Consider the following 27,804-nt stretch of genomic DNA (forward strand, 5'->3'; position numbering starts at 1 on the left):
CCACTGTAGGAAATTTAGGGATTTTGTTTTGTTGTTATATATTTGTTTGTTTTTGAGATGGAATCTCACTGTTTCGCCAAGGTTGGCCTTGAACTTGTAATCCTCCAGCCTCCACCTTCTCAAGTGTCAGAATGATTGACATGTGCCGCAATGGTGACACCATCCACAAGATCTCAACACATTCTTTCTATCAGCAACATTTTATACCGAGACAGAGAGTGCTATCCAAGTTCTGATTTTTCATTTGTGTCTATTCATGAGCCATGTGGCAACACACAGATGAATAGAAATGGGTTAATTTAAGTCATAAGAGCTAGTTAGAACCAGACAGTAGTGGCGCACACCTTTAATCCCAGCACACAGGAGGCAGAGGCAGGAGGATCACTGTGAGTTTAAGGACAACCTGGTCTACAAAGAAAGTTCCAGGACAGGCTCCAAAGCTACACAGAGAAACTCTGTCTCAAAAAATTAAGCAAACAAAAAAGAGCCAGTTAGAAACAAGCCTAAGCTTGTCTCCGTGTTGTTTATTGGGGAGCTGGCAGTCCTGATGAAACAAATCCATTTATGAGCTATGAAGTCCTTCATTTGTATTAGGAAATCTGAATACTCTTTCAAGAATGGTGTCATTTATCCAGATTTATGGTGTCATTTATCCATTCTGACCAGAAATCAAGGGAATCCCATTGGTCCTGATAGCTTTTTTCTTAGCAAGTCTATGGTCTGAAACAACTTGTTATACCCATGGGTGCTTTTGGTTTTCTGTTTGAAGACCCAAAGATACCACAGTACATGTTGTGAGGCAGTGTGAGCATACATGATACCAATAACATTAGTCCCCTCTGCTCACAAGCCACCTCAGGGCTCTCACCCTGTGACATGTCACTAAAAGCCTTCTGGGAGGGGAAATGGCACAGTTGGTGAAATACTCGCCATGCAAGTATGAGGACTTACTTTCAGTCCCCAGAACACATCTACAGACGTCATATTTAGTGACATGTCATCCCAGCACTGGAGACAGTGACAGTGAGCCCTGGGTGTTGCTGGTCAACCTTAATGCCAAATCAGTGAGCTCCAGCCAGGTTCATTTAGAGACCTTGTCTCAAAAACCAAGGTGAAGAGTGGCCAAGGAAGACATCTGCCATCGACCTCTGGTCTCTATGTGTACATGTGCACACCCACACAGACATAGGAATACATACGCACAGGCCTTCTGACCCCTCTGCCTTCTGCTTCCCCCAATCCGAACACCCTTCCCCAATGCATCAAAACCTATCCCAATCTTTTAATCATAGCTTCCAGCTATAGCAGACACTTATCTACGCAACACAGACCACAGCCCAGCCATGCCTCTTCTGCCCCCCCCAGCTTGTTCCCCTTAACACATCCTACTTCCCTCTCCACATCTGTACAAATCCTACCCGTTCTTGCCTGCCTAGTCCAGGCGAAGCCCCTTCCTTGATTACCCCAGAAATCATTAATAGCTTCCTGTCCTAAATATAGTCTATTCTGATGCATTCTGCTCTCCAGGTGGGTTCTTTATTTGATAAAATTTCTAGACTGTCTTCCAGGCTTACTAGCTATTTACTATCTTTTCCTCTTTGTTTTCTACTTTTTGTAATCCCTCACAGTGTAAGCGTTCAATCAGTAGGGGATTGTTGGATTTATTGGGTCCATGACAGCAGATGTTACAAGTTCTCTGTGAACGAAGCCATGAAAACATTGCACCAAAGGAAGAAAGCCTTATTCAGAGGCAAAGAAATGTTTAATGATTGAGTTCCTGTTGATGCCTTTGTCTTAAGCATGTAGAAATGTCCATTTATGGTATCTTGGTGTGAGCTCAGGTGGGGGAGGTGGGGAGGACTGGCTTGCATCTTTTTTGGACCACTGATTTGAGAGATAGGAAGTCTCGCTAATCATAGGGATTGATTTACAGAATAGAACAACTGGGAAAAACCAACAGGTATGTGCACAGCATTGATGATAATTCTGCCCCAATAGAGTGCAAGCTTTGAAAGTTAACTTTGGGGCCCATTATCTCCTCACACGCGCACAAGGGCTTCCATGTGCTTGGGAGATAATGGTTACAATTCTGAAAGACAATCATGTTTTATATTCTACAGTTTTGGCTTTTCCTGCGTATCTGCTGGGTATAAACCAAGATCGGTTAAAAGAGAAGCTAACGAGCCGGCAAATGGACAGTAAGTGGGGAGGAAAGTCGGAGTCCATCCACGTCACCCTCAATGTGGAACAGGCCTGCTACACCAGGGACGCACTCGCCAAGGCCCTGCATGCACGGATCTTTGATTTCTTGGTAGATGTAAGTAAACATGGGCAAAGCTTCAAGTTTTAGATGTAAGGAATACAATGACTAAGAGTTTGTTCTCATGTTTGCCTCATTGCTTTGCATCATTACTGTGTCCCTCTCTGCCCTGTGTATCCTCTCTCTGTTTCTGGCGAATCCTGAATCCAACAGCTGATATTCACAGCAAGACAGAGTATTTAAAACTAACACAGCAGCACGAGATACTCAGTAAAAGCCAGGACTGGAATTGAGGAAGCCTGTGGCCCAGGACCATTCTTGATTTCTGCGTATAAAGGGTTAGGGATGTTGTATCTAGTAACGATACAGTTAATTTGTGACAAGTAATTCCAAACATGCTGTGGTAAGCACATGTCTTCCCTGGCATTTCTGTGGGGACAGGTATTTAAGATCAACTTAGCTGATCAGTTCTGACTCAAGCACATTTTAGAGTTGTATACTTATGGAAAAAGAGCACTTCTCCAGGTTGGCCTGGAGCTGGGGACGTGGTGTCAAGTAGAGTCTTCATGTGCTGTTGGTGAGAGGTCTCTGTTCATAGCCGTGTGGACCTCTTCTTAGGGCAGCTCAGTGTCCTCACAATTGGCAGCTGGTTTTCCCCAGAGTCAGTGATCTAAGACAGGGTGTGCCAGCAAAAGGCCATGAGTTGTTCATGTCTTGCTCTTGAACTTAATTATTGTCACTTTGATATATTCTGTTCTAAACAAGACACCAAGAGTAGTCCACCTGGGATGGAAATTGGGCTGTACCTTTTAAAGAGGGAAATACCAAGATTTTGGATATCTATCTACTGAGAGAGGTTTTTTGTTTTGTTTTGAGATGGTATCTGTCTGTCTGTTTGTTTTTTGTTGGTGGTGGTGGTGGTGTCCTTGTTTTTGCCTTTGTTTTTCAAGACAGGCTTTCTCTGTGTATCCCTAGCTGTTCCAGAACTCAGTCAGTAGACCAGACTGGGCTTGAACTCATAGAGATCTACCTGCCTTTGCCTCCTGAATGCTGGGATTAAAGGCATGTGCCACCATGGCCAGGCTTGAGATAGTGTATTATGTAGTCCAGGCTAGCCATAAACTCAATATATAGCTGAGGATGAGCTTTAACTTTTCATCTTCCTGCCTCTACCTCCTGAGTATTGATATAAGTACATTAATAACTAGTTTATGCAGTGTTGGGGATCATGAACCCAGGCCTTCATGCACACTAGGCAAGCTCTCTTCCAACTAGGCTACAACCCCAGCTTGACTTTGAATGTACTTTTAAATTAATTCTGATACTTTCAGACATAGCATACAGCATAATCATACATACATTGATATGTGAATATACTTTTTTTTTTTTGTCGCTGTTTTTTGTTTTTCAAGACAGGGTTTCTCTGTGTAGCCCTGACTGTCCTGGAACTCACTCTGTAGACCATGCTGGTATCAGACTTGGAGATCACTTGCCTCTTCCTCCCAAGTGCTGGGATTAAAGGTGTGCTCCACTACCACCACCACCACCCAGCTACTTAAGATTTTTTAAATTTATTTTTAGTTAATTGTGTGTTTGTGTGTGTGTGTGTGTGTGTGTGTGTGTGTGTGTGTGTGTGTGCACTGAAAAGCATGCCATAGCACACATGGAGGTCAGGAGATAGCTTACCCAAGTCGGTTCTCTCCTTCCACTGTGTGTGTCACAGGGATTGAACTCAGGTCATCAGTATTGGCAGCAAGCACCTTTACCCACTGAGCCATATTGCTGACCCTGTCTCTGGTATAAAGTTGTATAATTTATATTTTCTGATGGAAAGCCAGCAGTGTAAATCTGAGTTAACCAGTGATACCTTCAATGTTAAAATAACATACAGTCTATACTCTGATCCAAATACTACTCAAATATTTCAGGGGGAAAAAGGGATATCATTTAATTTCTCCAACAATGCCAAAGCTTAGATATTGTGTTAGTTTTCTAATTAAAAGGAATAAGGAACAGAGAGGTTAGTTCAGAAACTGGCTGGAGCCTTCATAGCTCCTGTGTGGCTATTCTAGGGAGACCTAGATTCCTTCTGTTTCTACTTCTCTGTGTTCAAGCAGGAAACCCAAGGCAGATCCTAGCCAGAAACAGCAGCCATCGCATCCCAGAAGTCTGTGCCCGGATCCACCCTCAGAGCTCAGGTTGGGTGGGAGAGCTAGACAGGTCAGAGCCGTGCTCCCCACAGTAAGTTGAGGGTCAAGTGTTATTCAGACCTGTCATTTACTGAGAAGAGAGTCTCAGGCAGGAATGCTGAGGGGCAAGAGAATGCAGAAGGAGGCCTAGGACCCGCAGCTTTGTGTCAGTTCAGGGTATGTGGCCATGTGGTGATTGCCATGTAACTGACATTAATTTAACCTGACATTGACTAGGCTGTGCAGTCTGTCTTTCTGTATGCTGTGCTGTATGTCTTTACTTAGTAGCTCATGAGAGGCTACCATTTTCTTTGCCCAGGAAACACCAAAATCAGGAATGGTCTTTTTTGTTCCTTTGTTATCTGCCCCCCCACCACCACCACCACCACCGTGCTGCACCTGTCCTGCTGGTTTTGAGTCTCTTCCTTTGGATCACGTGGCCTCTTCTCTCAGTGACCTAGAGCACACACTCGAGCATTGTGTGGCTTCAGTTTAAACCTAAGCCTTGCTTCTTGTCCCGTATGATCTTGGGCACCCATCTGGAAAGTGGGAACATGGTGGTCTGACTGCCACTGTGAGCCATGATGAGCTGGTCAGGCATTCTAGATGAAACATCCAGTGACATACTCAAAAACTAAGGTACAGGGCTGAGGAGATGGATGGCTTAGTTGGTAAGAGCACTTGCTGTGAAAGCTAGAAGACCCTGAGTTCAACTCACCACTACTCATGCCTGTAGCCCCCGTATTGGGGAACAGAGACAGGAAAATCCCAGGATCTCACTAACCAGCCATTGCAGCTGAAACATTAAGCTTCAGGCTCATTGAGAGACCTTCTCTGCAAAAACTAAAGTAGACAGCAATAGAAGAGGACACCTAATGTCTCCTTCTGGTTTTCACCTGGGCACACACACTCACATACACACTACACACATACCAGTAATAATAATAATGATGATGATGATGATGATGATGATGATGATGATGATGGAGACAGCAATTGAAGAAGACACCTGACACAGATGGCTGGCCTCCACATGCTCGTACACACGTGTGCATATATATATGAATGTGCACACATACACACTTATAATATTCGATATTATTTGTATATTGTTCACCTTCTGCATATGCTCCTGGGCACAGGGACCACTTTATCTTCAGCTTCAGCGACACATTGTGTCCTGTTAGGGTTAAGTGGCTGCTGAATTGGGGACATCGGACTGGCAGTTGCACGTTTTGCAAGAGTGGAGACTCATTCATTGCAGGAGCTTACTGTGTCACCCGAGAGACAGCTTCTTCCAGGTCTCTGGACTTCTTCTTCTTTTTTTTTTCCTTCCATTTTTTGACACAGGGCTTCTCTGTATTATTTTGGAGGCTGGCCTGGAACTTGCTCTGTAGACCAGGCTGGCTTCGAACTCACAGAGATCCGCCTGCCTCTGCCTCCTGAGTGCTGGGATCAAAGGCGTGCACCACCAACACCTGGCGTCTCTGGACTTCTTAAGGAGCGCTAGCTCTGCGGTCACTGTACAAACACACCCCCTAACTACAGTTGTTGATTGAATCCTCCTGAGACCTTTTTAAAGCATACACCCCGTTTTCAAGCTGTCCTGCCTCCAGGGGTCAGTGTGGTTGCTGTGCAGGGCCCCCTGCTCCACCTCATGTCTGTTCAATAAGGACGAAAGGAGTTATTTGTGCTGTGTTTGTTTTCTCCTAGTCCATTAATAAAGCCATGGAGAAGGACCACGAGGAATACAACATTGGTGTCCTAGACATCTATGGCTTTGAAATATTTCAGGTAAGGAAGGCTGAGGAAATGGCTCACTAGGTATGAATACTGCCATGCAGGCCTGAGAATCTCAGTTCAGACTCAGCACTCAGGGAAAATTAGCTGCCCACACCTGTAATCCCGATGCATTGGGAGGAAGAAACAGGGCTCACTGGGGCTTGCTGGCCACCAGCCCAGCTCTAGGGTTAGTAGGAGACTGTCTTAAGGGAATAAGGGAGTCATCACTCCATAGCCTTCTCTCAATTCTATATTCACAGTGAGGGCTTCTGCATACACACTCATGAACACACATACACACAAGAAAAATAAAAGGAAGGAGGGAGGTGAGAAAGCAAGAAAGAAAAAGGCAGGAGGGACTGGAGACTGCTCAGTGGCTAGAAACCCTTGCTGCTCTTCAAGAGGACCTAGGCTCAGTTTCTTACACCCACAGTAGTTAGCTCACAACCAGTGTGATTCTAGCTCCAGGGGATATGATGCCCTCTCCTGGACCTCTGTGGTCATGCCTATGGGTGGCATACACATGCACTCACACACAGACACACGCATGCATGGTTATGCATACACACATGCATGCATATGAATGAAAGTAATAGGAAGGAAGGAAGGAAGGAAGGAAGGAAGGAAGGAAGGAAGGAAGGGAAAAAAAGCTGATTCTGGGTAAGGCCAGTTTGAATCATCAAAGCCTGGGGGGGAGGAGGTGATGTTACCTCTGGCCAACAGGAATAATTCTAAGCACTAAAGAAGAAGCAAGCTCCAGCTCGTCTTTGCCATTGTGAGTTCTTCATGTACCTTGACCAAATTAGTTTCTCCTAAATATAAACCATACTTCCTCTATTGACGTAGCCAGAGTTTCTGAGGCAGCTCTTTCACACAGACATTTTAGTGCATCACCAAGAAATGACTTTTAAATGATTTTGTGAAATGATTTTAGGAAACGAACTTCTTTTTTTTTTTTTTCTCTCCTTTTCCCCCAGAAAAATGGCTTTGAACAGTTCTGCATCAATTTCGTTAATGAGAAATTACAGCAGATTTTTATTGAGCTGACGTTAAAGGCAGAACAGGTAAGTGGTCCCTCTTCCTTCATGCTCTTCTCTGTCTTCTTTGCTTCGAAGATACAGATCTCCCCTTTGATGACTGAGTTGGGTTTTTATCTTGTATTAGGAAATGTACCTACTAAAGTCAGCAGTAAAGCCATATGCCTTTGCAGTATTTCAGTCTTTGGAATGCAAATACCATCTGCTGCATGTTTCTTTCTCTGTCAGCAAATGAAGCTAGGAGGCTGGACTGGCAGTGGGCTGTTTTGCTCCTCTCTGTCCCACTCACCGACCCAGGTGAAATGGGCACCCTTGATCTGACCTCCATTGTCTGGGAAACACGTGGCTTTCCCAGATGTGTAGTACTCCCAGTCTTCCCCCTACACATATTTCTAACAACACTCTCATTGGAATTCTTCCTTGAACTATGCCTTGCTTACACTCTGTTAAAAGTGCAGTGTAGGCTCTGAAATTCTTGGTGCCATGTTGTTTTAGATTTCCAGAGTGACTGTCATAAATCAAAGCAGAGAGTGTGAGATAATAGAAATTTCTTCTCTTACAGTTAGGTACCAAGAGTTTAAAATCCAGTCTTGCAGCCCCTCCAAAGGCTAGAGGGAGACTCCTGAAAGGCCTAGGCTTCTTTCTCTGCCACATCCTGGTGGCTCTTGGCCTTCTGTGCCTGTGGTGCTCAAACTCTACTCTCTACCTTACCTTCTGTTGCTCCATGCCCTAGCCTCTCTCTCTTTGGGTTTATGGCTCATCCTATGTCCAGAGTGATGTCATCATGAGGTCATTTATTAATTATTATCTACAATGATCTTATTTCTAAACCTTGACTCCTGAGGTTCTGGTTCCACATGCAATCTGGGGAGAAGCTAGACATATCAAAAGCTGTTTAGGGACCATTTAGTTATTGGAATGTTAGCTGTCCACCACTGAAGAATGGCAGCCAAAGGAGAGTGTGATAACAACTAAGATGGAAAGAAGTAGGCAGGCTCTGGCTTGTGTAGGTACTTTATGAGGCTTAGTAAGTTCAAGACCAACCTGGTGACAAGAGAAGTTTGGAATGGAGAAACTCAGAAAACAATGGTAACTGTAGAGGGGAGATCCAGTACGTATTCTATTGAATCTAACATACAGGATTTGTTTAAAATAATTAGCACTGGAGAGATGTGACAGCAGTTAAGAGCACTGGCTGCTCTTCCAGAGGTCCCGATTTCAATTCCCAGCAACCACATGGTGACTCTCAACCATCTGTAATGAGATCTGGAGCCCTCTTCTGGTGTGCAGGCAGTCATGCAGGCAGAACATCCTATACATAATAAATAAATTAAAAATAAAATGAAATAATTAGCAATTAGCTAAGAGTCACCCAGAATGACTCCTAGCTTTGTGTCCTCTTTTAAAATTTTATTTTATGTGTATGGGTGTTTTGCCAGCATGTATGTCTGTGCCCCTCATGTATGCCTGGTGACCACGGAGGCCAGAAGAGGGCATCAGATTGTTAAGAACTGGAGTTACATATGTTTTGAACTACCATATGGGTGCTCAGAATTGAACCTGAATCCTCTTCAATAGCAGCCAATGTTCTTAATCTCTGAGCCATCTCTCCAGATGCCTGGATTTGTATCTTGAAGAATCGGAGGTTGTTACAAAATTAGAAGGGTCAGGACTGCGGTGCATGTAGTAGGTATAAGAGGCCCTCTGTACATCTACCTGGAGATCTGTCTACACGAGGGACCATGTCGGACGACTGAAACCACCAATAGGAGGAGGGTTGAATAAACAAGACAGATGAAAAGAGAGACCCCCAAACTGCACATCACATACAAAGTTCTAGAAAGATGAAAGATCTGATCCTACTTTTTGCTGTGATAAAACACCAATGCCAAGACAACTTATAAAAGAAAGCATTTAATTGTTCTTATAGTCCCAAAGGTTTAGAGTCCATGATGTTAAAGCGAAGGGATGGTGGCATGAACAACTGAGAGTTTGCATCTCAAACCACAGCAGAAGGCGGAGAGCACACTGGGAATTGCAGGAGTCTTTTGAAGCCTCAAAGTCCACCACCAGTGACACACCTCCTCCAATAAAGCCACACTTCCTAATCCTTCACAAACAGTTCCACCAACACCAGTCTGTTAGGGCCATTCCTATTCAAACCACCACATGGACTCAGGAGGATCAGGAGTTCAAGGTCATCCTTGGATATATAATGAGTTCAAGGCCAGCCTGGGACACATGAGATCCTGTCTCTAATGACAACAAGTAACAGTTGTATGGTATCAGTTTTTACTGCACAAACGAAACATAAAAACCATTAAGTTATGAGATGTTCTGTTCATATCACCTCTCGTGATGGAAAAGTTCTTAGTGTATGTGAGAGGGACGCAGGTTCTCTTTCATGGTGGTTTATGCAAGCTTCCAATTTCTGTCACCCAGGAAGAATACGTTCAGGAGGGAATAAGATGGACGCCCATTGAATACTTCAATAATAAAATTGTGTGTGACCTCATAGAGAGCAAAGTTGTAAGTACTAGCCCGTGGTTCCCCTCACTGGTCTACCCTTCAATGAGATTTCATCCTCTGTGCCTGGTGTCAATTGCTTTTCAGCTGACTAGGAAACTACCCTTGTACAGAATGTCAACAGTAACACTAGTAATGTGCAAATGTGCAGCAAGAAAATAAAATAATAGGCTTTTATTACCACAATAAATAAGGATGTGTATAACATGCCAACTTGCAAATGGAAGTTGTTCCTGAATTCTAGAAACTAGCTCTTGGTTATATGACATAGCAAATGGGGGGGGCATAAAAAGGGTCACACCTTAGCCCCATCATACACAGGAACATGAGTACACACATACACCAAACAAATAAATAAAGATAAAGCTCTCTAGAGAGCTAGCTAGCTTCTTGGAAATGAGTTTCCTTCATCTTTAGGTCTGAATGATAAAACCTTCTCTGGGAATGCTCAGTGCATCCTTCCTGGAAGGAACAGCTGATGATCAAGATGGTATCTGGGTCTTGGAGGCAGTCTCCTGGCTTAAGAAGTGACCCCATAGGTGTTCAGTATTTTGAGGGGTCAGTGACCTGGGCCTTGCCTTCTTGTTCCCACCAGCACCCTCCTGGAATCATGAGCATCCTGGATGACGTGTGTGCCACCATGCATGCTGTGGGTGAAGGTGCTGACCAGACACTGCTGCAGAAGCTCCAGATGCAGATCGGGAGCCATGAGCACTTCAACAGCTGGAACCAAGGCTTCATCATTCACCACTACGCCGGGAAGGTAAAGCCCGAGACCACAGTTCAGTGGGCCAGAATCCACCCATTTTAAAGGCTCTCCAGTTTGAGCCTTTAACGGTGGGATTTGTTTTCCTATGAACCAATAGAGACCCATGTTATTTATTCGTCCAACAAACAGGACCTTTAAAGAATTTGAAGAGTTAAAACAAAGCCCTGTCTACGGGGCTGCTTGCTTTTATAAAGCACAAATCTCCGTGGTGTGGATCGCAACTGCTGAAGCAATAGACTTTTGTCTTGACAGTTGCAATCACAAACTTGCATTCCTTTGCTTTCCCACGGGCACCGGGACTAACTTTAATGTTTTCCCTACAAAGTGAGTAACTAGGTGCCTGCAGGGTACACAACCATGTAAGGTCCTAACAGAATTTGGGGTCATGGCTCTCGGATGCTTCCTGGTCCTATGGAACTCCACAGATAAGATCTTTCCTCCCGGCTAGTCTCTTGTTCACCATGGTCCCTGAGCATCGAGTCCAGGGCAGATGGGCACAGCTCTGATGCGGCTTCTAAGAACGATTCACGACTCAGTTGACATACTTGATGAGTGAGAACGAGGGCTCTCTTTTTCTTCACATGGTCAGAACTTAGGAAAAATAACTTCATGTATTTCTCAGACATGCTTAGGGGGCCCACAGACAAATGGACATGGGTTCTTGAGAGCTGTAGTCTCACAGATCATCTGGGGAGCCAGATCTTCATCACCCACCATTAGGTCAGGGTCATCGAAGCCAGCTGACAGCTTTTATGTGACAACATAAGTGTGAAACCTCAAAGGCTGCAACTAGGAACGCCCACCTTCGATGAGGATAGCCGTGCCCACTTAAGGGTGCTTTTAACCAAAGAAATGTGTAGGATAAAAGTTGATTGCTTTCTGTTCTTGGCCAGGTTTCCTATGACATGGATGGCTTCTGTGAAAGGAACCGGGACGTGCTTTTCATGGACCTGATTGAGCTCATGCAGAGCAGTGAGCTGTAAGAAAGAACCCTTTATCTGCTTTATCTGGCATGCAGTATACTTGGGTTGTGGTTATTATTGTTTTGTTTTGAAGTGTATGGGTGTTTGTCTGCTTGTATATCTGTGTACCATGTATGCCTGGTACACACAGAAGACAGAAGAGGGCCTCAGATCCCCTGGAACTGGAGTTATAGATGGTCTGTGAGCTACCACGTGGGTGCTAGGAATTGAACCCAGGTCCTCCAGAAGAGCAGCCAATGCTCTTAACCTCTCCAGCCCCATGTCATCACAAACCAGTGATGGTATTGTTTCAACGTGCAAACCAGAGTGATGTTAGAGTGCTTAGCATCGGCTCCTTTAGAACTGTTGAGTCTGGTTTATAACTTGACTATTGTTTTCTCAAAAGGGCTTCTCTTCTTTCATCTTTGTCTCTCCCTTCTGTCATTATGTTTCCTTCCCCCAAGTGCCCTCCGTATGTCTGGCTTCAACACCGTTAGAAGGGTGAAGCAGCCATATTGGTGCTGGCCTGGAATAGCTATTTCTGATCAGCAAGAATAGAACAATCTACTTCTATGATACTTTGCCCTTGGGACAAAACCAAGAGGATTTTCCATGCTGGCTCCATTTTTAAAGGTGGCTAATTACCCTGAATCACTGAAACAATTGGAGACTAAGAAGTCTAGGAGGAACTTTCCCCTACTTTTCAGGGAGGGAACCCTGTGGCTTTGTTCTTGATTCCTATTGTAATGTAAAGGGAAACTCACTTAACATCTGGAGCCCTTGATGTCCTGCAAATGTTGGAAAAGGGAGTCCTCACATTCCTTGCCATAGGAACATTCTTAGGTGGCACCACTCTTGACCTATCTACAAAAGGGACAGAGATGGCATCTACTTCAAGAGCCTGAAGAGGACCTAGGAGAAGCTATTGCTGCCAGCTCAAGCCTTTGTTGTCACTGAGAATTCTGCTGAGATCAACATCACCTCTAGGAACACTGGCCAGTGAGCTGCACTGATGTTTGGCTGCCACTGGAGCCACTCCAGTTGCTGGTTGCTTCATGCCTGGAACATTCACAAATGAGATTCAAGCAACCTTCAGAGAGCAATGGCTTCTAATGGTGGCTTAACCCAGGAATGGCCTTCAGCCCCTCACAGAGGCATCTTATGTCAACCTGGCTACCATAGCTCTGTGTAACACAGATTCTGTTCTGTGCTTTGGGGACATTACCATCCTGTGCAACAATGGGGAACTCACCTAGTGGGTCTGATGTAGATGCTGACCTGTAAGGTCTCAGTATGTGTGGCACCATCTCCCACGGGTGCCCACTGGAGGTCATGCGTAAGCTCTGCTTCTGCAGAGTCCCTGGGAAGATGGAGAAGGTGCTTTCTGAAAAGGTTTTGACCAAGGGAGAATGGACTTTGCCAGCTCCTGAGTCAGTGGTCTGAAGGCGTGGAAGTGCCCTCTGTGTCTGTCCAGCAGTTCCCTGTGGACTCCTGAGGACTGGTCTGCAGCTCCCATTGCTCAGCCACCAAATGGGCTGGAACCAGTGGCCACAAGCAAGTCTGTAAGAGCAAAATGGAAAGGTGGAAAGGTGGATGGAAACAAAGTTTCTTTCTTTTTTTGGTTTTTCGAGACAGGGTTTCTCTGTGTAGCTTTGGAGCCTATCCTGGTGCTTGCTCTGGAGAACAGGCTGGCCTCGAACTCACAGAGATCCGCCTACCTCTGCCTCCCGAGTGCTGGGATTAAAGGCGTGCGCCACCAACGCCCGGTGGAAATGAAGTTTCTAAAAAGAAGAAAAATGGAAGAAAGAAAATCAACGCTAAGAGGAGCCTCTACAGTGGAATACATGCAAACAGTCCTTTGTATTTATTTATTTGTGAGGTGGTATCTTCCAGGCTGACCCTGAAATCCTGATCCTCCTGCCTTTACCTCCCCAGTGCTGGGATTATACACTCCTGTATGTGATGCTTGGATTGACTCCGGGACTTCCTGCATGCAAGGCAAGCAGTCTACTGACTGCGCTTACATCCCCAGCCAGGAATAACTACTTTAAGGAACAGCAACAATTACAGCAGCTTTCTGATAAAATCCTAACTGCAAATGAAAGCAAAGCCGGGCTTTTTCTCCCTAGCCCCAGTGAGGAGCTATTCTTGCTTCATTTAAATGACTCCCCCAAAGCCCACCATCCTCCCCTACACTGGTGCTCCCCCACCATCCTCCCCTACAGTGGTGCTCCCCCACCATCCTCCCCTACGCTGGTGCTCCCCCACCATCCTCCCCTATGCTGGTGCTCCCCCCATCCTCCCCATGCCAGGCTCCACCACCATCGTTTGCCAGAGCTTCTTCACACTCACTTCTGAGATGTCCCATTTCCTTTCTTCTTTTTTTTTTTTTGATTTTATTTATTTATTATGTATTCAACATTCTGCTTCCATTTATATCTGCACACCAGAAGAGGGCACCAGATCTTATAACAGATGGCTGTGAGCCACCATGTGGTTGCTGGGAATTGAACTCAGGACCTCTGGAAGAGCAGTCGGTGCTCTGAACCTCTGAGCCATCTCTCCAGCCTGAGATGTCCCATTTCTTTTCATTGAAAATGCATAACCTCGATGTGCTGTCCTCTGAGAAGGTCAGGGAGGCTGCAAGTCCTGGCTTGTGGGTTTCGTGGCAAACAGATGAAGGCATCTCACTTTCAGAGATGGTTTTTAATTATTAAAACTACTGCCAAGTTCAAGAGCAATTGATGGGCCCACATAGACTCCTGTCATCTCGATACAGCATCTTGTTTTGTAATGTGATTTTCTGTAAAAGTCTGTGGTTATGTCTGGCCAGGTTAGAAGTAGATGTCTGGGGGAACTTCCTGGAAATTTCTAAAGACCAAAAGGTCACCCAGGGACGGAGAATGAGTTTGGGTTGGCATATCCAATTGTCAACTTATGTGGGCCACTTCATTCACTGAGAAGATATTTATTGAGCTATGGTTCCAACACCAGGTGCATCAAAGTAACTACCCATGGCCCCACCCTGTGCGCCTGTTGGATGTTTGGTTAGCATCATTAAGGGAACATATTCTGCAGACAAAGCCTCAGTGACTTATGATGGCAGCACTTGAAACTGTTCCTACTCAAAGGCAGTTTGTCAAGGGAGTGGGGGCCAGTGTTGCTTGCTGGCCTGTAGAAAGCAGAAACCACTTATCCAGCATTGTAGGGTGGGGGATATGGCTCAGTTGGTGCAGTGCTTGCTTAGCACACACAATCCCCTGGGTTTGTTCCCTAACCCCTCATAATACCTGGCACAGGGGCAAAGGATTGTAATCCCAGCACTTACGTAAGCATAAATACGTGGCCCACATAAGTTGACAATTGGATATGCCAACCCAAACTCATTCTCTTTAGACTGCCAGCTGCCAAATAATGACATAGAAACTTATTATTAATTATGAAAGCTCAGCCTTAGCTTAGACTTATCCCACTATCTCTTATAATTTAAAGTAACCCATATTTGTATTAATCTACATTCTACCACATGGCTCCCATTCTGTGTGCCCCACTCGTTCTGCATCTCTATGGCATCTCCTGTGCGCCTCCATTATCCACTTCTGCTCTCTGCCCAGAAGTCCCACCTACCTCTCTCTTGCGTGGCTATTGGCCACTGAGCTTTTTATTCCACCTACAGCAGCAACACCTCTTCACAGTGTACAAATATTCCACAACACACTTGGGGATCAGAGACAGTCAGACATCCTGGGCTACATGGGGAATTCAAGGTCAGCCCGGTCTACATAAAACCATGCCTCAAAAACAAGCAAACAAAGATCCTAAGATGTGTAGGATATTCTCTCTTAAGCCCCATGAAAGAATTATGCAGGTGTGACATTCAACCATGATCAGACTCAGAAATAGGTTCTTGAAAGCAGAGTGGCATGAACCTCCAAGGCTCCCAACTCACACCATCCACAGGGCTCTAGTCTAGCCAACTTGTCTTCACAAACACATCCTGTCTTCCCTCCCCCTCTGCTGTGCTGTCCCCATGATAGTCCTCAGTTCCAGAAGCCTGGATGTTCCAAACTCTTATGTGTCTTCTGTCAGCTGTTCATTTGCCCAAGTTATATCCTGCAGGCTTGTACTGTAAGTCACATGGCTTTTCTGTGGCCAGCGTTAGATGTTTCTGGACAGCACATCCAGCCCCCACAGAACTGAGAGATTGCTGATCCATCCCCTTTCTCATTTTCCAGGCCTTTTATAAAATCTTTATTTCCTGAAAACCTGCAAGCCGACAAGAAAGGCCGCCCAACAACCGCAGGAAGCAAAATTAAGGTTGGTTCTATTCTGGGAAGTGTTTGTATCCCTATAAGAGCTGGAGTTCTCTGGTAATCAAGAACTGTGCCCTAGGGCAATAAGGCCAGGTTAGTATAGGGGTATGGTCATAGAAATGCCCAGAAGTTAGGCTACTTGACAAAAAAAAAAAACAAAACACAGGATATAGCTGAATTTGACTTGGCCATCCTGATCTCCCAGTTGGAATCAAGTACCTCATAGCTTAATGGCTAGCACATAATAATCAGTTTTTTTAAAAAGAGGAAATGGCTTTAAAGGGAATCTGGAAGAATTTATATTAAACTATTAGGAATTTTGTGGTTCGGAATCATGTTCTGGATATCGATGGTGCTTTTCCAGGCCAAGCCCTCAAGGCTTGCCAAGTATGAAACTTGCCAGAAACCCCAGTTCATCTTTAGGGGCAATTTACATCCCTCCTCCTTGGGTCTTACAGGCTCCTTCTTGCTGTTAAGTGTAAACATATCTGGCCGTATGGTGGTAGCAACTCTGAAATACTGTGGGTGGTGAAGAGTTTGCATCAAGGACACTTTGTTCTGTAACTTTGACAAGTATTTGCTGAACTTTCTGAAGATAATGCCAGATCAGAATTTTTTTTTAGGGCTGAGGATGGTCATGGCTTAGTTGGTAGAGGGCTTATATAGAGTCTACAAATCCCTATCTTTTGGGTCCACCCCTATCAACCCATAAAACTAGGCAAGGCATTGCATGTCTTTAATCCCAGGCTTGGAGAGGTAGATAAAAGACCATCAGAAGTTCTAAGTCATCTCTTGGCTATATAGTAAATTCAAGGCATGTCTGGGCTTTATGAGCCCTTTCTCCAAAAAAAAAAAAAAGAAAAATGTTTATCTATACATATGACTTTGTATGTGTGTGTGTGTAGTAAATTATACCAGTTAAATATGTCCCCAGTTTTTATTTAATTTTTCAAAAGATTTATTTATTTATTTATTTATTTATTTGTTATGTATACGGTGTTCTGTCTGTATGTATGCCTGCAAGCCGGAAGAGGGCATCAGATCTCATTACAGATGGTTGTGAGCCACCATGTGGTTGCTGGGAATTAAACTCAGGATCTCTGGAGAGCAGCCGGTGCTCTTAACCGCTGAGCCATCTCTCCAGCCCCTATCTCCAGTTTTATAATCAAAGAGATCACATGATTAATATTTGGCATTTGGGGTTCAGTTGCCTGTAATTTGTTTGTTTGTTTGTTTGTTTGTTTGGGTTTTTTGTTTGTTTGTTTCGAGACAGGGTTTCTTTATTGTTTTGAAGGTTGTCCTGGAACTCACTCTGTAGACCAGGCTGGCCTCGAACTCACAGAGGTCCAAGTGCTGGGATCAAGGGGCATGTGCCACCAACGCCTGTGACTTTTACTATCTAAGTTATTACCAACCTATATGATTTAAATTCTCAGCATCTGGGGCAGGAGAGATGACTCAGTGGTTAAAAGCATTAGCTACTCTTGCACAGGACCCAGGTTCAGATCCCAGCACCTACACTATAGCTCGTAACCATCCACAACTCCAGTTCCAGCGATCCGAGGCCCCACTTCTGCCTTCTGTTGGCTCCTGCACACACATGGACTCACACAGGCCCATATGCACATAAAAATGCCTAACTAATTAATTTAAAAGTTCTCAGCACCTCTTGCTTATCTGTATGGTGGAGCTTATAGCACTGACCCAAAGGTGTTGCCTTGCTGCTTAAATTCATTCATCCACCTACAGTGCCTGCATCCTACCCTGTAAAAATGCCCAGTGGCTGCTCTTACATTCTTGACTACCAGTGTGTTCTCTCTACCATGCCCAAGGCCTCGTCTCTACTTACTGCTGTGGGTGGGTTTTTTGTTGTTGTTGTTTTGGGGTTTTTTTTGTTTGTTCTTGCGCATGCTCATTCCCTGCTCTAGACGTCCACTCACCCTCCTGCCCTCTGTATTCCATTTCATGATGCCCTTCAGCCTGTGTCTTCCTGATTGACACCAGTGTCACAGACGCCATGGTTGTTACTGTACTGCCCTCTGCCCCTTCGCTTCCAACTGTTTCATGGATGAAGCCTGCCTTCCCAAGGCTTGATAACCTTCCTGGGGATAGAAACTCTGGCTTCAGTAAAGGACATGGTTCCATAAGAGGGCCTTTTAGGTTTTGTGGATGAAGTCAGACATGAGGTGGTGGTGCGGTTTTTTTTTGTTTGCTGTTGTTTTTAGAATGGAATATCTGGAATATCCGGATGGATCAACAAATAGTATTTGATTCCCAGCACCATAAACAACAACTAGACAGTTTGAGCCGCTCCCCCACTGAGTGTGGTAGCACACAGACAAGATCCCAGCACTTAGGCCGCATAAGCAGGAGGATTACAAGTTTGAGACACAGGGAGTTGGTGGGGGATGGATGGGTCTCACCAGATTTCTGATATTTGCCTTATGCTCTGGTGCTTAGGAAACTGAGGCCAGAGGACCATGAGTTCCATGCCAGTCTGGCCTTACAAAATGAGACCATCTCAAAGAAACAAAGATGAAATCTTGTTGTGTTCTTTAAACTCTTGGACTCAAGCCATCCTACTGCATCAGCCTTCTGAACAGAGGACACCACAGACATGGGCTACCGTGTCCACTAGTGCAGGCTGAGTTTTGAACTGGTAGGCAGAACCCTCTGGTTATAGGGACATCATGTCCTTAAGAGCCATTCTAAGACTTCACTGGATTTGGGTCTCTGGGACAGAGAGCTGAGGGCAGAGAACAGATGTGATTTTCCTGATGCTAACATCTGCATGAAGGTCTGACTCATGCCTTAGCCTGAAGGACCTGGATAAGAACAAGCTCTGGGCTGGAAACTTTAGTCATGAGACTGTCACGTTCAGATCCAAGGGCTCAGATCCCCCAAGGTTGCAGTGACTCATTTTCAAGTGGTCTGGAATATGCCTCATGACTGAGGGTTGGAGGCCTTTTACTTCTCTTTTGAAGGCAGTTTGCTTCCTTTCTTTCATATTTGTGTATAGTTAAAAAAAAAAGTTACCATCTTTCTGGACTGTACACAGAATGTTTAGCACAGCACATTTGGAGCCTTTGTCTATGAAGGTCAGCCTGAAGTTTGGTTATCTAAAGGGATTCTACATGTATTCTCACCCAAATCCCACATTCTCTGATGGATCCTGTGACCAAGGTCTGCCTGGCGATCCACAGTAGTGCAAGCCTATTTTATATGCCCTTCCAAAACATCTGTGAGGGATACATAGCCATGGCCCAGTCCCTTGTCCCTTTCATCTTCATACTATTTGGTAGATGCCCCAAGAGTATATTGAAAGGGAGCTCCAGGTTTCTGGATAGAAACTTTTATATTGAAGGTAGTTTTAGTGTTGTACATTTTATTGTCTTAACTATTTAAAAAAAAGACCCCATCTTCAGGATTTAATTAGAATTGTCATTTGATGGACACTCCTGTCAAGTGGCTAAAGCAAAAAATATATTGCATTTATGTAGCCAGAGGAATGTCTTAGCAGATCAGGTTGGTCCCAAGCATCCACATGGTAACATCACAGCCATCAGCAACTGCAGTCCCAGGGGAATCCAACTCCCTTATCTGGCCACCAGTGTAGGCAGAGTTTTTCTGTGTCCCAGCAGCCGCTTCCAAATAACCCCAAAGAGGCTTAATATTAATTATAAATGTTCAGCCGATAGCTTAGGCTTGTTTTTAGCTAGCTCTTATGACTTAAATTAACCCATTTCTATTAACCTACGTGTTGCCACATGACTCAGGGCTTGTTACCTCATCTTGTACACATCCTGGTCCCTCTGCATCTGGGAGGTAACTCCTCTGACTCCACCCTCCTTCTTTGAAGCATTCTTTCTGCCCTGAAAGTCCTGCCTAGCCATCTGCCAACCAGCTCTTTATTGACAACGAAAGCAATACATATTTACAGTGTACAAAGATTGTTCTGCAGCATACCAAGGGCACTTATGCAGGCATACATGCCTGCAAAACATTCAGATGCATAAAATAAAAATCAATGTTTTAAACTAAACCATGTTACATTTAATATACTGCTTGATTCTGAGGCTCCATTCAGTTATATGTTATGATTGGAAGAGGCTAGTGCTGAGGTCAGACTGAAGGTTTGATGCTAGACAGAGCAAGACTCCTAGTGAGCCAAGGTAGATACAGCAGGCTTTACCTGGGTGAACCTGGAGCTCTGAGTGGGAGAGGGCCAACTGCAGCACCATGCATTGCAGCATCTGTTCCTGCCTTTAAATAAGACACCAGAGATTTTCTAGTTTTATCCACCTGTGTGTAGGCTGCAGCTGGAGGCACTGAAGCCTAGAAATATAGATAGACTCACGGTGTGCCACCTTTCACGTAACAGAGCCAGGAGCACCACTGAGGCTAACCAGTCAGTACCCTGAACCTCTCCTCACTGTCCCATCTTGTTTTTGTATTTTGATTCCCACTCTGTTGAGTAATGCTGGTACCTTGCTATGTAACCAATGCATTCTTAGCTGGAGTTGGAATTAACCCAGTTTGCTTCATAGTCACCTCATAGGACATCGAGAGTGATGCATAACCATTGAAATTCAGGATCGGGGCAACTCATTTGTAGTCCTGTTTGTTAAAATTAATTATTCCATAACCTGGCTGGTCTATCTTTTCCAGGTTCACCCAGTTAACTCCTTCCCTGCCACACACTACACTATTCCGTATCACTCGTAGGAAGGCAAAAGAGCACTGAGGGTAAGAAACGTGGACTTGGCTTCAAGTCCACGTTGTTGCTTGCAGATTGTGTTGTCCCAAGGAATCCTTCTTCCTGAAAAGCTTGATATTCTCTTTTGAAAAAGCAAAATTAGGAACAGTCACGCCCGTGACTATTATAAAAAGGACTGTGTCAGGTGACATGTGAAGTTACTTCACTGGCCTCTGGGTACTTTCCTTAGGCTGCAGTGCAAAAGAAGTATGCTGCTACCTGCTTAGGGTTGGATAGCAGTAAATGAAAATTAATATCAAACACTGAACGTGAACAAGAAATTGAGAGACTTAAGAATGGAGAGCTGGAAAACAAAAAAGAAAGAAAGAGTGGAGAGCTGAGTGTGGTGGCACTTGCAGGCAGAGGCATGTAGATCTCTGTGATTTTTGAGGCCAACCTAGTCTACATGTAAGTTCCAAGACAGCCAGGGCTCTATACAGGGACCCTATTTGAAAAGAAAGAGAGAGAGAGAGAGAGAGAGAGAGAGAGAGAGAGAGAGAGAGAGAGAGAGAGAGAGAGAGAGAGAGAAGAGAAGAAAAAGAAAGAAAGAAAGAAAGAAAGAAAGAAAGAAAGAAAGAAAGAAAGAAAGAAAGAAAGAAAGAGAAAAGAAATTGTCAGGACTGGAGAGAAGGCTCAGCAGTTAAGAGCACTGGCTAGAGGACCCACATTTGAACTCCAGCACCCACGTGATGGATGATTCACAACCATCCATAAATGCATGGGATCCAATGCCCTCTTCTGACCGCCATGGGCACCATGCACACACAGGGTGCATATATGTACCTGCATGCAAAACACTCAACACACATAAAATAAGTAAATAAAACTTCTAAAGCCCCCTCACTTCACCTGGCATGTAGCAGAGATCACTAGATTTGTTTCCAAGTGTAACTTTGTCAGCAAAGAAAATAGAAGACAATTTCCTTTGTGGTCAGACTCCTACTATGCAGCAACCTCTATACTTCTGTCCTCAATCACGGGCAGTGCAAAGATGTTGTTTTCTGCATGCTCACACAAGCGCTCCATTCACTAATGAACACCCTGCTTTACTACCCATCAGTTTTCTAAGAAGAAAACAGAGAAGCTCTAATTGAGAGCGGTTGTCTCTTGTCAGCAGAGCCCTTCTGCTGACTGCGAATGGTTCCCTGGTTTCCTGGCAGGCCTTCCCACTGTTTTCTTTAGAGGTTTTTTTCTCTGCATGCTGACTGGCTCGGAAGGAGAGTTTGCCTAAGTGGAGCATCATGGACCCCCAGGGTGTACTCAGCTGTGCGGTGGGGTTGCTGATGTGAGCTCTACTTCTGTTTCTTCCATGTGTGCAATTCTCATGATCTGAAATACATTCTAAGCAATTCCAGCTTTATTTATGTGGCTTTTTCTGCCTGAACTCAATCCTGCTCTGGGTACCCAGGGCACAGTTAATGACACATGATTTTATACAGACTCATTTTGCTGTGTGAAGATTAAGCCTGTCCCACAAGAAAAGTGCAGAGAGCCTACAGGGAGCCTGCAAAGAGCCTTGTAAAGGGACAAATCCAGGGGGATACTGGATGAAATGGCATGTAAGATATTCATGAATTATATATTTTAATGAATTTCACTTTGTTTAGCTGTGAGTTTACATAATTAAAATAAATTGTTATTATTGGTGGTGGTGGTGGTGTGTGTGTATGTGTATGCTATGTATATTCAGGTCCCCACAGATCCCTTGGAGCTGGAGTTATAGGCAATTGTGAGCCACCCAATGTAGGTAGTACTAGGAACTGAACTCAGGTCCTCTGGAAGAGTAGCAAACTCTCTTAACTGAAGAGCCATTTCTCTAACCGCTTCCTCATTTTAATAAAGAGACTCTTCATAGATGGTACTATCAGAAAAGAGATTTGATGTTTTACCCCTGCTCATAATTTTAAACAAATAAAATTTCATCAAGAACCAGGCATGGTCGTGCATGGCTGTAATCCTAGCACTTAGGATGCTGAGGCAGGATAATCAGGAATTCAAAGTCATCTTTGACTAGATAGTGAGTTAGAATAGCCTAGGATGCCTGATATCCTGTCTCAAAAACCAAAATCAAAACATACACACACACAGAGAGAGAAAGAGAGATGTATTTACAGTGACCTCAGTCAGTACAAAGTGAACTTTGTTGACAATGGCATTGTCCCTGATGAAATGACTCCCATGAGATTTATGAGGATATATATTGTTTTCAGTGTTCAATCTTCCAACTCCTGGGTGTGATGACAGTCATCATAAAAGTCAGCAGCACTTCAAGGCTCTTCTAAACACCTGGCTCACGCACAACAAGCAGAAATGTGACGATTTGTTTCCAGGCATGTGCTCCAGGACTAGAGTTCTGCAGGTCCACCATAGAGAGTTCCTTATCTCTAACTGCTCCTATCCTTCCCACTAGAAACAAGCCAATGACCTCGTGAGCACCCTAATGAAATGTACGCCCCACTACATCCGCTGCATAAAACCAAATGAAACCAAGAAGCCCAAAGACTGGGAGGAGAGCAGGTATGTTACAGGGAAAAGAGGAGAGGGTGGGGCCGGCTGGGGTGGGCGTGGCATGCATGAGATCTGCCTCAGGTGACCCAACCTCTGTCATAGGAGGAGGCATGGCATGCTTGGTATTTCCTGTCTCTTCTTTTTTTGTTGTTTTTTTGTTTGTTTGTTTGTTTGTTTGTTTGTTTTTCTTTTTCTTGACATCATCTGTGTAATAGTCCACCTCATCTTGTCTTTAATATGTTTTTCAATATCATTCCATCCGGAATTAATTTACGATGTTGATCTTGGCTAGTCTGGAGGCAGGTGTTAAAACAAACCTTTGTACTGAAAAGTCATGATGGTTTTTAAATTAGTTTGCAGCTCTGTTTAGATGTACAGCATGTAGCCTATGCAGGATGCCTAGCTCGGGGTGTCAAGGAGTGATGTAAGGTGATCTGCCAGTGACTGTAGCTCATGAAGACCCTCAGACAGGCTAGAGGTCCTGAACTCTCCATAGACAACAGAGTGAAGGAGGGATGAAGCCAAAGGAAATGGATGAACCATGAGTGCTCAGACACCCTGCTACCTGAAGAACCTTGTGTCACTGCGGTATTTGGAAAGTGACCCATGCAAAGGGAAGTGAGGTGACAGCTATAGGGTGTTGACTGAGGAGATATGATTCATCTCCAGGGTCTGGAGAGAAGGCTCTCCAGTTTACAACACTTATTCTTGCTGAGGACCCAGGTTCAATTCCCAGCCCTCACATAGTAGCTCACGGCCATCCATTATGCCAGTTTCGGGGGATCTGACTCCCTCTTCTGACCGCTGCAGGCACCAGGCATGCACATGATACATGCATGCATGCAGACAGGCAAAATATTCATACAGATAAAATAAAATGTAAATATTTACAATATATTTTTGAAAGCTTTGTCTACAACTGGGAAATCCAGGGACCATTCCTAGGAGGCCTGATCTTATTGTCCCCTGGGGGCATTGGAAGAAGAGTTGGAGAGAGGCCTCATGGTGGGGTAATGATAACTACAGAGGTTGCCCCGGATAGTCACCACATCACCAGGTCCTAGGCTGCGAGCCTACCGGGATGCACTGTTCCCATCTGGGAGAAAAGAAGACTGGATTTTGTAAGGTGTCAAGTGACTTAGTAAAGGTAACAATGGGAAGAGACCAGGCTTAAAGCAGACAACTGCTGAGTACATCCTCTGAGTGGCAGGGGGAGTCCCTTTCCCATGCTGTCCTCAAACCCCATTCTCAGCAATGAAGGATGGATGGTTTGATATTTGAGCCTCTGTAAGGGGAGTAGGACAGACAAGGAACAAAAGAAACATTACAGGCCAGACTATGTTGATATCACTGTCTGAATGGGGTTCTTTCATTATTAGCAGTAGGGAATGGGCTGGGATGTGGTTGAGTGTTTGTCTAGAGTGCATGAGGCCCTGGCAAGACTTTGACTCCCAATGCTATATATATAAACCAGGCACAGTGGAACAGGTGTACCACCATGTCTGTAGTGACTGCTGCTTTTGCTTCCTTTGATCCACGGTTGTATTGTGTAGTGCTGGATGGCCTGGACTCATGTAAACCAGACTGGCCTCAAACTTACAGAGATTCACCTACCTCCTCCCCCTACCCCAGCTCCTGAGTGCTGGGATTGCAAGCTTGTGCCACCATGCCCAGCCTAGCTTATTTTAGACATGGCTTCTGGAGATCAAACTCTGGCCCTCATGTTTGCAAGGCAAGCACCTAGACCCAAAGTACCACACTGGTGAACTGTTAGTAACTGATTTGCATGGGATGCTTTTCCTTCCACATTGCTAGTCTGGTCCATTTAAACAGAGGGTCTAGGACATAAGATCTGTCTGTGAGATCTCTAACATGTCCTGATCTATGTATGGCCCACCCACTCACATGTGCAAATACAGGTGCTTGTGCACACAGCAGGGTGGTGTCATGGACAACGTCAGAGAAAATGTTGGCAACAGAAGTACCGCTAAGGGGTACCGAAATCAACTCTTTCTCCATTTCAGACTCTCCCACTTTTCCTTCCCTACCTCTATCCAATAAACGGAGGGTCCGAGTTTGGTTCCCAGCACCCACGCCATGCACCTCACGACCACCTGTAACTCCAAACTCCTTTGGCCTCTGCAGGCACCTGCACTCACATGCAGGAGGCCACATACAGACACACAAGCACACAAAATTAAAACTAATTTTTAAAAATCGAGAAAAATAAAGTACTACTCCCAACCTCGAGTAAACAGCTGTGCTAAAAGGCTTTTCTTGTAAAGAACTTGTGCAGTAGCTACTGCTCAGACCTTCCCCAACCTGGATGCTTCCTTCACACAAAATCAGCTTTACTTGGGCTGGCGTGATGGCTCAGTCTGTAAAGTGCTTGCCTTGTGAACATGAAGATCTGAGTTTGATTTCCACTACCTATATAAAAACTCTGAGTCTGGTGACATGTGCTTGTGATCCCAGCACTAGGGAAGCAGAGACAGGGAGATCCTGTGGCTCACTGGCCAACCCATTAGCAAAATTGCTGAACTCTAGGGAAGTGAGAGACATTGTCTCAAAGGAGATGTGTGGCATTCTAAGGATGGCATCCGCGGTTGAGTGATAAAGTGTGTGGTTTGTGCACACATGTGAGAACTCCTCTCTCTCTCTCTCCCTCTCTCTCTCTTTCTCCCTCTCTCTCTCTGCCTCTCTCTCTCTGTCTCTCTCTCTCTCTCTCCCTCTCTCTCCCTGCCCTCTCTCCCCTCTCTGCCCAACCCGATTCACGGGAATATCAGAAAAAAAAAAAAAAAGACACACTATAATCTTTATGGGATTTCATGTGGTGTTTTCCTCGATTTACCCCCTCCTCCCTCTCTTTCTCCTCATTTGACCTCTCTCTCATGACTGGCCTTAGCTGGATTTCAGCAAAGACACAGTAAACATCCGTAGGTCATGGTTTACGGAAGTGCAGGGTGCGAGCTGATGAGTATTGGTTCGCATTTCCATCGGGACAGCTCCCCCATAGGTTTAATTACAGATTCTTCACTCCCTTGTGAGTATGGAGGGCTGAGTCGCTGGTGGGAATTACACGCCCAATTGCAGTTCTTGGTGGAGAGGGTTACTCATTCCACAAGTTTATGAGGTACGGGGTTTTTCTTTTCCTGTTGAAATGTGTTTTTGTTTGGCTTCTGGCAAAGTGGCTGGCCTTGGATTCTGAATTGCTGCACTCACAGAGTTCTCAAGCTGTGGCTTACTTGACGGAAGGAGGGAGGGAGGAAGGGAGGAAGGAAGGGCATGAAGGCAGTCCTGGGGGTGACTCCTCTCACAGAGTGGAAATGGTGAGGAGGGGGAACAGTCGAGCTATGGCAAGCCAATGCCCACCAGTAGTGATACTCCAGCAAAGACATATTGGGTACTTTGGTGCCTTGAAGTTCTTTTACACATTACAGGATTGACTAGACAGCAGAAAATCTATGTAAGAAATGCCCTGGACCTTGAGGCCACTTTAACAAAACCTAACTGGATTCAAGCTGGAGAGATGGCTCAGTGTACAGACTGCTTGCTATGCAAGCATGAGGACCTGACTTTAGGTCCCTACATCCACATGAAACTGGGTCTGTTGGTGTCTGTCTATAACCCTAGCTTGACAGGCTGGGAAAGGCAGCTCCTAGAGGTTTTCTGTTCAGCCATCCAGTCTAATCAGAATGGCAGCTCAGAGCTGGAGACATGCTCACTTACCACTCTTCCAGATGACCAGAGTTCAGTTCCCAGCATCCATGTTGTGTGCTCACAACTGCTCCAGAGGGCCCAATAAATGACAAGCTCCAAATTCAGTGAGAGATCCTGTCTCAAAAAACTAAGGAGACAATTAATGGATTGAGGAAGACATCCCTGTGTTAATGCCTGGTCTCTTCATGCACCAGGACAGACAAGTGTATCGCGTGTGGGTATTCATGTGCCATACCACATGTCAAGGTCAGAAGACAACTTGCAGGAGTATAGTTTTTACTTTCTATTTGTAGTCTCAGGAATTGGACTCAGGTTATCAGGCTCAGCAGCAGAAGAAGCCTTACTTGCTGAAAATTTCACCAGGCTGTGAAGCAAGGTCTTCACAAAGAGAATATCCTTTCCTGTGTGATTCACAGGCAAGGCCTATGTGTGGTGAATCCATGTGTGATGTGGTCCCTGCCTGAGTCTTGGAGAGAAGCCAGTGTTTGTGAATAGTTCATTGAAAGCAACAGACATTCAAAGTTGGCACTTTGGGGATGAAGCAATGTCTCAGCAGAGGACCTGGGTTCAAGAACCAACACCCAGTTATAGGAGCTCTAGTACCCTCTTCTGGCTTCCTCCGGTATTGCATACACACCATGCCCATAACATAGCTACAAGCAAATACTCATGCATATAATTTTTTTGTTTTAAGCTAAATGGGCACTTCTTCGTTTTTTTTTTTTTTCTTACTAGAGAAAGGGGCAATAGTGAGTTTGCATTTGGAGAAAGGGAAATTATTTTTCCAAGTCAGGTTTCCAGAGTGTTTCTAATTTAAGGGAAATGTGCATGTTGAATATCAGTCTTTTCTAAAAAGCTATTTTCTAAAGGCTATTTGTCCTGGAGCTAAAGAGATAGCTCTGTGGTCAAAGTACTTGCCGTGCAAGCAGGAGGACGGGAGATCAGCTTCCCAAAGCCAAAGTAAATGCCAGATGGGTGTGGC

General features: G+C 44.8%; 1 protein-coding gene across 3 annotated transcripts in view; it reads left to right on the plus strand.

The window, feature by feature from the left end:
• Myo1e (myosin IE) overlaps positions 1–27,804 on the plus strand; it is a 197,393-nt gene that overhangs the window by 130,587 nt on the left and 39,002 nt on the right. For all 3 annotated transcript variants that reach the window (XM_027411241.2, XM_035443792.1, XM_027411240.1), the window contains exons 10-17: positions 2,121–2,317; positions 6,163–6,243; positions 7,209–7,295; positions 9,711–9,797; positions 10,390–10,557; positions 11,457–11,542; positions 15,761–15,842; positions 23,005–23,111. In XM_027411241.2, coding sequence (XP_027267042.1) covers positions 2,121–2,317; positions 6,163–6,243; positions 7,209–7,295; positions 9,711–9,797; positions 10,390–10,557; positions 11,457–11,542; positions 15,761–15,842; positions 23,005–23,111 — 895 coding nt within the window. The remainder of the gene's footprint in view (positions 1–2,120; positions 2,318–6,162; positions 6,244–7,208; positions 7,296–9,710; positions 9,798–10,389; positions 10,558–11,456; positions 11,543–15,760; positions 15,843–23,004; positions 23,112–27,804) is intronic.

The sequence above is a fragment of the Cricetulus griseus genome, chromosome 4 (genome assembly GCF_003668045.3).
Source record: "Cricetulus griseus strain 17A/GY chromosome 4, alternate assembly CriGri-PICRH-1.0, whole genome shotgun sequence".
Lineage (NCBI taxonomy): Eukaryota > Metazoa > Chordata > Mammalia > Rodentia > Cricetidae > Cricetulus > Cricetulus griseus.